The sequence below is a fragment of the Amblyraja radiata genome, chromosome 2 (genome assembly GCF_010909765.2).
Source record: "Amblyraja radiata isolate CabotCenter1 chromosome 2, sAmbRad1.1.pri, whole genome shotgun sequence".
Taxonomy (NCBI): Eukaryota; Metazoa; Chordata; class Chondrichthyes; order Rajiformes; family Rajidae; genus Amblyraja; species Amblyraja radiata.
The window spans coordinates 103,604,869-103,617,714 of record NC_045957.1 but is presented as its reverse complement, the minus strand read 5'-3'; the positions used below and the strand labels follow the sequence as shown (position 1 = coordinate 103,617,714).

The window sequence follows — 12,846 nt, the reverse complement described above, 5'->3', positions numbered from 1 at the left end:
TTTGCTGTTCTCGTCCATTAAAATAATTGTGTTTGCAGTCAAAGATTGCTCCTTGCACTCCCTTGGATATGGTGTAAAATTTTCACAGGAGTAATTTTCCAAAGTTCCTGGGGAATTAGTGCAAGATCTTGCTACCTTATTGAATTCTATGATTCACACTCAGAGCACAATTTAAAGACCTGCAATTAAACACAACAACAAATAAGCTGAGCTCTGAACTGCAAAAGACTATTATTACTGCACTATATTTGTTGAACTTTATTGAACTTTTTTTCTCTTCCCCAGTTATGTACTATGTTTGCATATTCACATATTCTGTTGTGTTGCAGCAAGTAAGAATTTCATTGGCCCATCCAGGACATGTGACAATAAAACACTCTTGACTCTTGAATTTGTGACAGTAATTTCAAAATTTTGCCTAGACATGTGGAGATTCCAAAGTTGGTGTCAGCATCACAGAATTGTGTCAGTCTCTGAGTACTGGTGCAATGGCTGGAGATATTATTGTTTGTATGGCACAAATCTTCATCACCACAGCAAGGATACCATCATGACTACGCATTTTATTTAATGTTATCTGAATTGCCACACCGAATTGTGGTAGAATTGTCTAATACAACTTCACAATCAAAATGCATGATTAACATTTTATTGATTGAAAGAAGATTTTTCTAACAAACATTTCTTTTCAAGTTGCCATTGTTGGCAACTTTCACATTGCACTGCAAGGATGTGATTGATTGTACAAAAATTCACAACAATGTTGTCTCAATAGGAAGGTTTGAATTATAAGGAGTAAATGGATAGGCTGTCCTTTCAGGTTAGGCAGAGGTTTACTTGTACCTCCTCTAACATCATCTACTATATCTGTTATTCAAGATGTAAACTCTTACACATCGGCGAGACCAGATGGAAACTGGGCAATCATTTCGCTGAACACCTTCACTCAATCTCCCTGGATCTACCTGATCTCCTGGTTGCCACATGCTTTAATTTCCATTCCCATTCCCTCACTGACCTTTCTGTCCCAGGCCTCCTTCATTGTCAGAGTGAGGCTAATTGCAAATTGGAGGAACAGCATCTCATATTTTGCTTGGGCAGCTTCCAACCCAGTGGTATGAATATTGATTTCTCTAACTTCCAGTAACCCCTGCACCCCCTCTCCCTCCATCCCGCCCGCACCCAAGTCATGCCAGTTTCCTGTTCTCACCTGGCAAACAGCTAACAATGGCCTGTTTCCTTTATCATTGTTACTTTTTTGCATATCTTCCATTGATTTGTTCTATATCTCTCTACATCACTGTCTATATCTCTCATTTCCATTTTCCCAGATTAAACTGAAGAAGGGTCTTGACCCGAAATGTCACCCATTCCTTCTCTCCAAAGATGCTGCCTGTCCCGTTGAGTTACTCTAGCATTTTGTGTCTATCTTTGGATAGGCTGGTACTATTTTCCCTGGAGCAAAGGAGACTGAGGGATGATCTTAGGGAGATTTATAACATAATGTGGGGCATTGATAGGGTAGATAGTCACCATATTCTTCCCATGGTAGGAAGTTTACAACTAAAGGACATTGTTTTAAGGTTAGGGTGGAAAAATTAAAGGGGATCTGAGGGACAGTTGTTTACACAAAGAGTGGAGGGTATATGGAGCAAGATGCCAGAGGAAGTGGTAAAGATAGGTACAATTGCATTGTTTAAAACATACATTTGAATAGATACATGGATAGGAAAGATTTTGGGATATAGACCAAATGCAGGAAAATGGAATTGACATGCCTGAGTAGGGATGTGTTTCGTAATACATAACACCATGTATCTGTAACTTCCTGCCAGAGTGAATATACCATTGGTGTGCATACTGTTCTCCTCCACCTATTGTATTGTATTGTATTGTATTCAAATTTATTGTCATTGTCTCAGTTAGAGACAACGAAATGAATTTCCCTTACAGGCAGTATCATAAAAATAAAAATTAATAAATAATAATAATAAATAATAAAACATATTAAAAATAAAATAGAATTTAAAAAAAAGCACAAACACTGAAAGTCCACGACACAACATAACACAGTGGCACCAAGGTGAGGAAGGCACCATAGTCCAGCCAGCCTCCCCTCCGTTCTTCCCAGATTTTCACTCGTGGTCGAGGCCTTCCTAGCACCCGCAGTCGCCGCCCCGGGCGGCCCGATGTTCAGGCCCTCACGCCGGGCTGGTGGAACGCCGACGCCGATCCCCGACGGTGAACATCCTCCTCCTCAGCGGCCCGGACCTCCTGATCAGCCGCCTCCCGCAGCCGGAGTCCGCAGCTCCCGAGTCCGCAGGCCGAGCCGGGCGGAGTCGCAGGACCCCGCGTTGTTGATCAGCGCCGCCCGCGTTGGGAGCTCCGCAAACCGCAGCTCCATGATGTCGGTGCAGCAGGTCCAGCACTCCGGGCTCCTGACGGCGATCCCCGGTAAGGCATCGCCAGCCTCGCGATGTATCAGCGCTGTCCCGCCGCTGCTGGAGCTCTGGTCGCAGGAAAGTCCACGCCAATCCAGTAGGTAGGCCGCTGGTGGTGGGGGGGGGGGGGGGCGAGGACGCGACTCGAATAAAAGTTGCGTCTTCACCAGGAAGCGGCTGAAGGACGGTATCCCCCGCACCGTGCCCTCTTCCCCCACATCAAAACACAAAAAAAACACAAAAAAACACACTTTTACATAACTAAATAAACAAAAAAACAAAAAGATACCGGGCTGTAGGTGGAGGCAGCTGATGCCAGCGCCACCGGAAGTACAACAAAGTACAACACCTAGATTGTTAAGGATCTATACCTTGCTTTGATAGTCAGACTTTTATCAATATTTGCATATTTCCCTTAGTTTGCTGTATTGCAGAAGGTAATCGTGGACAGTTTATTTTAATTTGTCCGTGTTTGTGTGTAATTCCAGTTTATGAATCTCCATTTTGACCGTTGTGTGGCAAGTATTCCCATGTCATTGGGGATAATATACTTTCTCAAGGTGCCTTGGAGAACCTCCTTGGACCTTTTCCTCTGTCTACCTGATGATCTCTTGCCATGATGGAGCTTGAAATAGAATAGTCTGGAAGAGAAAGCTGACATTGGTTCTTTTGTCCTACTAATGGATATGGTGACAGCATTGGTGGTATATTTCTGATATTTTAAGATGCCTTGCATAGGTTTTCCATGTCTCCGAAGTATACAAGAGAGCTTTGTGTTGAGGTTGAGGTTCTGATCTTCAAACTCTTTCTAAAAATTCAAAACCAATGGATTGATCACTTTTCTCAGAAGAACTTCAGATTAAAATGTCAGTGATTAAACATGTAAAATTAAATGCAGAGTGGAAGGAAAAAGAAAAATGTTGTTTTGCTTGCCCTTCCAATGATATACCACATCAGCACTCTGTTACTCATCAGGTTAAATCATCAAACTCTCTAGTTTAACACAAATTTAGGGACATAGTAACTGTAAAAAGTTTATTATTTGGTTTTATTGTGAATTTCTGTATCGTATGCATAAGTGAATATTTGTTTTTTTTTCATTTCAGGTCTTATTCAGAATTCTGAATCCTCCTATCACAGACTTGAGAATGAATTTTGAAGAGTGGCAAAATGGATTTTAGTGGCCATCTGTTGTTTTAATAATGAGTGTTGTTAAACATCTATCTTTTCATATCCCATATTTGGATTTAGCAACCACATTACCATCTATTATATCACTATGACTCCTACTAGCAGATGTTAGGCTAGAATTGAATTATGAAGACAAATAAAACGATGGGAGCTACCCACCACAGGAAAGGATACAGGGTTCGTACCTTAGATTATTTGTGACATTAGGTACATAATTTGAACTGTTAATGAAAAGATAATTCTAAAATCTAGATTTTATTGCATCAATGGACACATAATAATAGTTATAGTAAGACATTATAAAAGTAAAATAGAAAACTGCAAGCATAAATATAAAATAAACCAACTATTATGTCTGCTTATCTTAGGGTTTTGATTGATTGAAAGATGCAGCATGGGAACAGACCCTTCAAGCCACTGTGTGCAAGCCAACTATCAATCACCCATTCACAGTGATTCTATGTTATCCTACTTTTGCGTCTATTCCCTCCAAGGGGCAATTTGCAGAGGCCAATTCACCTATAAACCTGCACTTCTTTGGAATGTGGGAGGATACCAGAGCACCAGGATGAAATCCAACCCAAGCAAACTCCCGGTCACAGGGAGAACATACAAACTCCAGCCAGACAGCCCCCAAGGATTAAATCCGGGCCTCTTGCTGTGAGGCAGCAGCTCTACCAGCTGTGCCACTACCACACTTAACAAGCAGACATAAAGATTTTAATATGTACACATCTCCTGCAAATGTGGCCTAAGGTTTCCTTGGTCATTGAGCAGTGTCTGTAGAACCTGTTTATTTTCGGTCTAGTAAGATCAAGATTTCTTTTAATAGGAAAAGTAAAATCAATATGATGATTTTCTAAATTTGATTGTCTAAATGAAATATGACCCCTTTTCTAATTACTTGATTCAGCATAATTTTTTTAATAACTTCACCGATTCCCAAGGGCTATAGTCCTGCTCCGATTTCAGATTCTCTATACTTCCCATTATTAATCTTACAAGAGTCAACCTCAGTAACTTTGACATCCAAAGCATCATTGTTCACTGCACTTCTTTAAAAGCATTTCAGATTCTCGTATTTAATAATGGCTTGTGGCGGCTCCCTAGGGTCGGGCCATTTCCACTATCGAACCCCTCGGCACGGGAATGGATGAGTCCGGAGGCGGCCCTTAGCTACAAGGATAAAGGGCAGGGGTTTAGGTGCCATCTTTCTCCTGCAGACTCGTCTGGTCAGGAGAAGGACAGCGAATAAAATACCTCCCGAAAAGCATGGCTCCTCGCCTTTATCTCGGGATTATCGTCGTGCTACAGGCTACTAATAAGTGAGGAATGACAAACATAGAAAATAGGTGCAGGGGTAGGCCATTCGGCCCTTCGAGCCTGCACCGCCATTCAATATGATCATGGCTGATCATCCAACTCAGTATCCTGTACCTGCCTTCTCTCCATACCCCCTGATCCCTTTAGCCACAAGGACCACATCTAACACCCTCTTAAATATAGCCAATGAACTGGCCTCAACTACCATCTGTGGCAGAGAGTTCCAGAGATTCACCACTCTGTGAAGTTTTTTTTCTCATCTCGGTCCTAAAAGATTTCCCCTTTATCCTTAAACTGTGACCCCTTGTCCTGGACTTCCCCAACATCGGGAACAATCTTCCTGCATCTAGCCTGTCCAACCCCTGAAGAATTTTGTAAGTTTCTATAAGATCCCCCCTCAATCTTCTAAATTCTAGCGGGTACAAGCCGAGTCTATCCAGTCTTTCTTCATATGAAAGTCCTGACATCCTAGGAATCAGTCTGGTGAACCTTCTCTGTACTCCCTCTATGGCAAGAATATCTTTCCTCAGATTAGGAGACCAAAACTGTACACAATACTCCAGGTGTGGTCTCACCAGGACCCTGTACAACTGCAGTAGAACCTCCCTGCTCCTATACTCAAATCCTTTTGCTATGAATGCTTTATCTTTAATGCAAAATCTTTAAAAATCTCAAATATGTACCTGGGCTTTAGCTTGGCCTTTGGGGACCACTTAGGGTGGCACAGTGACACAGTGTAGAGCTGCTGCTTCACCGCGCCAGAGATCCGGCTTTGATCCTTAACTCAGTTGCTGTCAGTGCGGACTTTATACATTCTCCCTGTGACCGCATAGGTTTTTTCAGGGTGCTCTGGTTTCATCCCACATTCCAAATACGTACAGGTTTGTAGGTTGATTGGCTGCTGTAAATTGCCCCTAATGTGTAGGATGCAAAAGTGGGATAACATAGAAGTAGTGTACAGGTGATCGACGTGGACTCGGTGGGCTGAAGGGCCTGTTTCCACACTGTTAAAAATTAAACTTGGACATTTAATTATATCTGTGTTCAATATTGTTAATTTTCAAATTCTTATCATCATTAGCAGTAATATCTTATTTTTGAACACCTTATAAAAACCTGCTGTTTTCTTATAATTAATTTGTGATCTGGTTATGACAAAATATCTTGGCGTTCTTAACATATTATGATATACCCTTGTGAGAATCATTCACATGGGTTACACCATAAGCAAAAAGCTAGAGTACCCCAACCTATATCATCATTAGGATAGACAAAGGAGTAGGATAGACAGTGGATGTTATTATTTGGATTTTCAAAAACCTTTGATAAGGTACACGTGAGTTTGTTAAACAAGATAAAGGCTCATGATACTTGAGGCAGAGTACTAGCATGGACAGAGGATTAGCTGGCTGGCAGAAGACAAAGAATGGGAATAAAGGGTGTCTTTTCTTGTTGGCTGCTGGTGACTAGTGGTGTTCTGCAGGGGTCGATGTTGGTTCCGCTACTGTTCACGTTACATGCTAATGATCTGGATGATGGAATCATCTGATGGAATCATGGAAAGATCTGGCTTCGGGGCCAAGTTTGCAGATGATATGAAGATAGGTGAGGGCAGGTAGTGTTGAAGAACCAGGTAATCTGCAGAAGGACTTGGAGCAGTTGGGAGAGTGGGCAGAGAAGTGGCAGATGGAATACAGCATACAAAGTACACTTTGGTAGAAGGAATAAAGGTGTAGGCTACGTTGTAAATGAGGAGAGGATTCAGAAATCGGAGATGCAAAGGGACTTGGGGGTGCTGATGCAAGATTCCCGGAAGGTTCATTTACAGATTGAGTCAGTAATAAGGAAGGTAAATCGTGGTAAGGAAGTCTGGGAAAGATTTTCAGTCTCGGAAAAGTGCGGAAGAATTTTAAAGGTTTATGGCGGATTTGTGGAGCCAGCAGAAGTCAGCTAACTTGGGAGGCATGACAATCTAAAGGTAACCAGTGGATTGATTGGAGCATCCAAATTGACTAATTAAGCAGCTAATGAAGATAAGGCAAGGTGTAGTGGAGCGGGCGTGTTAGGCGAGAGGCTGTGTGGGGAAAGTGCTGTGTTGAAAGCAAGTGTGAGTCTTTGTCTCAGGAGCCTTCAGCAAGGAAGAAATCACAGAGGGAGATGGGAGGATAAGGTACAGTCTGTTCTTGAATGAGTCTTGTGAATTTTTTTCCTCTCTTGCTTGGTTCGGTTGCAGTGGTGATGGCAGTTATACTGGTACAATGTTCCTCCTGCAGGATAACATAAGTAAGGGAAATTGCTGGTATCTAGCTACACCAGTGTAGGTGCAACTCCTTAGAGGGCAAGTTGGGGAAATAGAGCTGCAGCTAGTTGACCCCAAGATCATGCAAGAGAATGGATAGGATGTAAATGAAATGCAAACAGTAATTTCAAGGGGATTAGAATATAAAAGCAAGGATGTAATGCTGAGGTTTTAGAAGGTGCTGGTGAAGCCACTTTTGGAATATTGTGAGCAGTTTTGGGTTGCATATCTGAGGAAGATGTGCTGGTGTTGGACAGGGTCCAGAGGAGATTTAAAAGAATAATCCCTGGGATGATTTTGGGTTAATGTATGAGGAACATTTAATGGCTCCCAGCCTGTAATTGCTGGAGTTTGGAAGGATGAAGGGAGGAAATCTCATTGAAACCTACCAAATAATGAAAGGCCTAGATAGAGTGGATATGGAAAGGATGTCTTCAATAATGGAAGGATGTAGGACCAGTGTCAGAATAAAAGGACGTATCTTTAGAATGGAGATGAAGAGAAATTTGTTTCGCCAGATTTGTTAGGCCAAGACATTTAAATGAGAGATTGATAGGTTCTTGATTAGTAAGGGCATCAAAGATTACAGAGCGAAGGCAGGAGAATGAGGTTGAGGAAAAAATAGATCAGCCATGATCCAATGGCAAAGAATGCTCGGTGGGCTGAATGACTTAATTCTGCTCCTAGGTCTTATGATCTTAAAAATAATAACATCCTTCCCTATCTAAGTAACATAATTAAAAGTCCATGAGTTCATGAAATATGTGAAAGTAAGTCACCCTTGATCCCTTTTTAAAAGGAATTGGCTCAGCACTAGCTTTATTACCTCTGATTGTTGGTGTCAAGTTCAAATATAACTGTATCATGAGGTCAGTAAAATGTTTATTGTCCTCCAGATGACCCAAAGCTTTTACTATTAGCTTTTGTTCCGTGGAGTTGAAAGCTTTTACAAAGTGTACAAAGACAACTCTGTGATTTTTTGCGATTCCTTTTGGCCCTAATTAGTTATTTAAAATGACAATGTTTTGCTTGCATTCAGGAGTAGTCATGATAAAACCCGAGTGGAGACTGTTCAGGGGTCACAACCTTCATTAGTTGTGTGGCTGAGATCGTTGTTAAAAATCCTGAGTAAAATGGAAGAGGCCTTTAATTAATGATGATCTGCAATTTAACAGTCGTCAGGTACATTGGCACATTTAATCCAAGAAAAATAAAATTGCACTATAATCTCGATCGCTGTTTTCTTTACCTCATCTGAACCCAAGCTGTCCTGGCTGGCACTGCAGCCTTGTCAGTTTTAAAACTGTCAAGTGCCTCCCTTATCTTGGCCACACTGACTGCCAATAACAAATTTTCATTCCTTGCACTATACAGTTAATTTTGGTGTTCCAAGTTGCCAACCATGGCATAAAACAATAAACTGTAAAAGCAGGTTACACTAACTAGACTTTAATTAATTGCCTCGCCAAAGCTTTTGTTTACTTTATGCAGAGTTTAGTTTGTTGTGACTGACTAAAGGTAATCGGTGTCCTGCTCTGTAAGTGAGGCTTCTGCCCATGCATACTCACAGTTCATTCATTCTTATCATCCAAAATGCATGCTACTTATTTCTACATTAAGATCTAGTTCCAATTACATTTCATAAATGATGTAATGTTTACATTGTAAATCTTGAACATAATATTGATACCACAAAAGCCCAGAGATGCTGATAGACTGACAATTAAAACCATACTAAATTGTCCTGTTGAAGGTAAATAGATCTCTTCTAATTTCCGAACATCAGATGTGGCTGATTGTAATATTGTGACAAAACCAACAGATTAATTAAGGTAGACACAAAATGCTGGAGTAATCAGCGGGACAGTCAGCATATCTGGGGAGAAAGAATGGGTGACGTTTTGGGTCGAGACCCTGCACAACAGATTAGTTATATATTTTCAGCAATATGACAATTGCATGGAGTGCCTTTGAAACTATTTGTCTTGATTCACCTTGTACAGTATTGGTAAGGAGAGAATTAAAATCCACATTGTATTTTAGGTTTTACACTTGAAATATAAAATATGCAGGGTTTCATAAGAATGCTGCATTAGACTAAATGGTCTGTTTCAATTCAAAGGTATTCTTTGCCATTAAATACAACCTTAGTTATACCCGTATTTGTACGAATTGATGATATCTCAATCACAGATTTCAGAACTATTGAATGTACTTTGTATATTGCACTAAGCCTAGTTCTTAAAGGTATTAATTTTGATATTAAAGATGCATTTAGAAGCAGTAAATGAAACTTTTCTAAATCATATTGGACTTTGTCTAGTCATAATGAAGATTGTAAATTTACATAGCTGCAAAAGAAAATGTTGATTTGGATTTGCACTGTAATAATTAAGAAATAAGAAATGATGTGGTTAAAAATAAAATTTGTTATTTCCATGACACACCTTACATCATGAATATTGGTGTTTCCTTTCAGATTTTTAAACGGTATGCCTTTATCACATCCATGTTATTTTGAAACTTCTGATGGCAGACAAAACACTTGCATGCACATAATTCAGATTTTTAAATCTTTTCTGAAAAAAAAATTATGATCTTATAAATAAAACTTATAGAAATGAAGAAACGATTTATTCATAATATTTACAAATGTCAAATGAATTGAGAAGATCGACTCAAAATGCCGGAGTAACTCAGCGGGTCAAGCAGCATCTCTGGAGAAAAGGAATGAAATGAGAAATTGAATAGTCTGCATAATGAATCTTGTGTTTTGTTTCCTTGTATATGTAGATACTGTGTGTCTTTACCAAAACTTTCCGGCATGCTGGGCAAACATGGAGCTTGTCCATGTTGAGCCGTGGTTTCATTTGATGTACTGGACTAAGTCATTCAGTTGTCCCTTGCTGCATGTCCTTGATTAAGAAAGTGAAATAAAAGGACTGTGAGCCTGATGACAGATTTGAGGTGTCTGCAGCCTGTGACTGGAGAGCAGAAAAAGGTCCCAAGACCTACCTTGAGGCAGGTACTAATGCAATGTTCAAAAAACATTTAGATAATTTAGGGTAGGTTTAGAGGGATATGGGCCAAAAGCAGGCAGGTGCGATTAGTGTAGATGGGGCTTGCGTGGGCAAGTTGGGCCGAAGTTCCTGATTCCATGCTCTAAATCACTATGACCTGAAGATGAGGTTTGTAGTTGGGAAAAGGATTTGTGGCTCTCATTGATACACTTCTTAATCCAAGGATCTCAAATCTACATGTCCTGGCTTGGGCCCCGCTTTTGGTATAGGCAACTGCAATCAAGCAAGTCCTGTGAAAAATATTGAGTGTGTAGGAGAGTACATCGAATTTCGGAGTACAAAAATAAGCTATATAATATTCTTGGCAGATAAGTTAATGAAAAATTCTAAGTTATATGTATATTGAAAGCAAGAGGGTAGCTGTGGAAAGAGTAGGTGCCCTGAGGAACTAAAGGCATAATCTATGTGTGTAGTCAGGTAATGTAGGTAAGATCATAGGATCAATGATCCCGGGACTGATTGGGTTAACCTATGTGGAGCGTTTGATGGCTCTGGGCCTGTACTCGCTGGAGTTTCGAAGGATGTGGGGGGCTGTCATTGAAACCTACCAAATAATGAAAGGCCTAGATTGAATAGACGTGGAAAGCATGTTTCCAGTAATGAGAGAGTCGAGAGCACAACTTCAGAATAAAAGGACATACCTTTAGAAGTCAAGAGAGTTTTATTGTCATGTGTTCCAGATAGGACAATGAAATTCTTACTTGCTGTAGCACAACAGAATATGTAAACATAATACAAAACGGAAGATAAAAGTTCAGTGTGTTTAGACCATATATACGCAATAGACTATATATACACAATAAATAGATATAGTGAAATAATAAGAATAGACTGTTATTGTTCAGAGCTTATTTGATGTTGTGTTTAATAGCCTGATGGCTGTGGGGAAGAAGCTGTCCTGAACCTGGATGTTACAGATTTCAGGCTCCTGTATCTTCTTCCCGATGGCAACGGTGAAATGAGTGTGTGACCAGGATGGTGTGGGTCTTTGATGATGTTGGCAGCCTTTTTGAGGCAGCAACTGCGATAGATCCCATCAATGGTGGGGAGGTCAGAGCCGGTGATGGACTGGGCAGTGGTCACAACTTTCTGCAGTCTTTTCCGCTCCTGGACGTTCAAGTTGCCGAACCAGGTCACGATGCAGCCAGACAGTATGCTCTCTACTGTGCACCTGTAGAAGTTTGAGAGAATGGAGATGAGAATGTATTTCTTTCGCCAGAGGATGTTGAATCTGGAATTAATTGCCACAGATGACTGTGAGGACCAAGACATTTGATGTTTTAAAATGAGAGATTGATATATTATTGATGAGTAACGGCATCAAAGTTTACGGGGAGAAGGCAGGAGTATGGGGTTGATAGGGACAAAAGATCAGTCATGATCGAATGGTGGAGTCGACTTAATGGGCTAAATGGCCTAATTGTGCTATCGATTATGGTATAAATGAATAATACATCTGTATGTTTGGAGTTCTGGGAGGGATATGTTGATAGTCTGGAGCATGTCAATATTAGAAGATTGAGTTGTTTAGCTGTCTTTGGACTCATAAGGGTGGACAAATCCCAGGGCCACATGAGATCTATCTCAGAATACTATGGAAAATAAGAGAGGATGCTGGGTCTTAAGAGATTTTTGGATCTTAATTACCTAGAGACAAGACATCAGAAGGTTGGAGGATAGCTAATGTATTGGTTTATGACTGAAATAAATTGTAGAGAGTTGTGGACACAGACCAGTCCATTCCGCAAACCAACCTGCCACCCACCTCCACCAGAATCATTGCCACCTATACCACATTGACTTGGTAAAGTAGCTAACATAATCAGGGGCCACCCACACCCTGATCATCCCCCTTCTGCCCTCTACTGTCAGGCAGAAGATACAAAAGCTTGAAAACACATATAATCAGAGTCAACTACCTTGCTGTTATCAAACTGCAGTCCCCTGTGTTTTGCTCATTTCCTTCCAACCTTGCATTTGCACGAGATATTATAAAGAGATGTAAGTAGAGATTAAATGCAAAAAAATAAGTTACGAGCTATGTTGAAGTGTATCCTTTCATTAAAAGAGCAGCTTTGAATAGCTCTTTTATAGTACATAACATCTGATTAAAGTTTAGAAGGGTGGGTGGAGAGAAAAATAATGGGAAAAGTAAGCTAGTGGATGATGAACTATGAAGGGGTTAGAAATGATCAAATGCTTATTTAAGGTATTGGTCATTTAGAAGGATTTTAAAGGCAAGAGAATTCCAAGGTAAGGAGCTATGGCAAGTGGAGTTTTTGTAACAAGTGCTGGGAATGGTCAAACATTCCTATGTACAGGTGATTCAGGAACTTACATGGAGGATGCTGAATAATTTCAGGTTGAGCAAAGGTATTTTAGATTCAACACTTTGGTCAACTGGAGGCAGCATGTTCAGATTGCGGCCTGAATTTTGTGGTCGTTAAAAATTCGAAGGAACTTGCAGCTGGCCTTGAGGAAAACCAACTGCAAAGAACTTGTGGTCGCTCTG

General features: G+C 40.5%; 1 protein-coding gene across 1 annotated transcript in view; it reads left to right on the top strand.

Moving 5' to 3' along the window:
• LOC116966412 (pituitary tumor-transforming gene 1 protein-interacting protein-like) overlaps positions 1-5,084 on the top strand; it is an 89,137-nt gene extending 84,053 nt beyond the window's left edge. Inside the window, exon 7 of the mRNA XM_033012639.1 lies at positions 3,548-5,084. Coding sequence (XP_032868530.1) covers positions 3,548-3,600 — 53 coding nt within the window. The 3' untranslated portion in view covers positions 3,601-5,084. The remainder of the gene's footprint in view (positions 1-3,547) is intronic.
• The last annotated feature ends 7,762 nt before the right edge of the window (positions 5,085-12,846 follow it).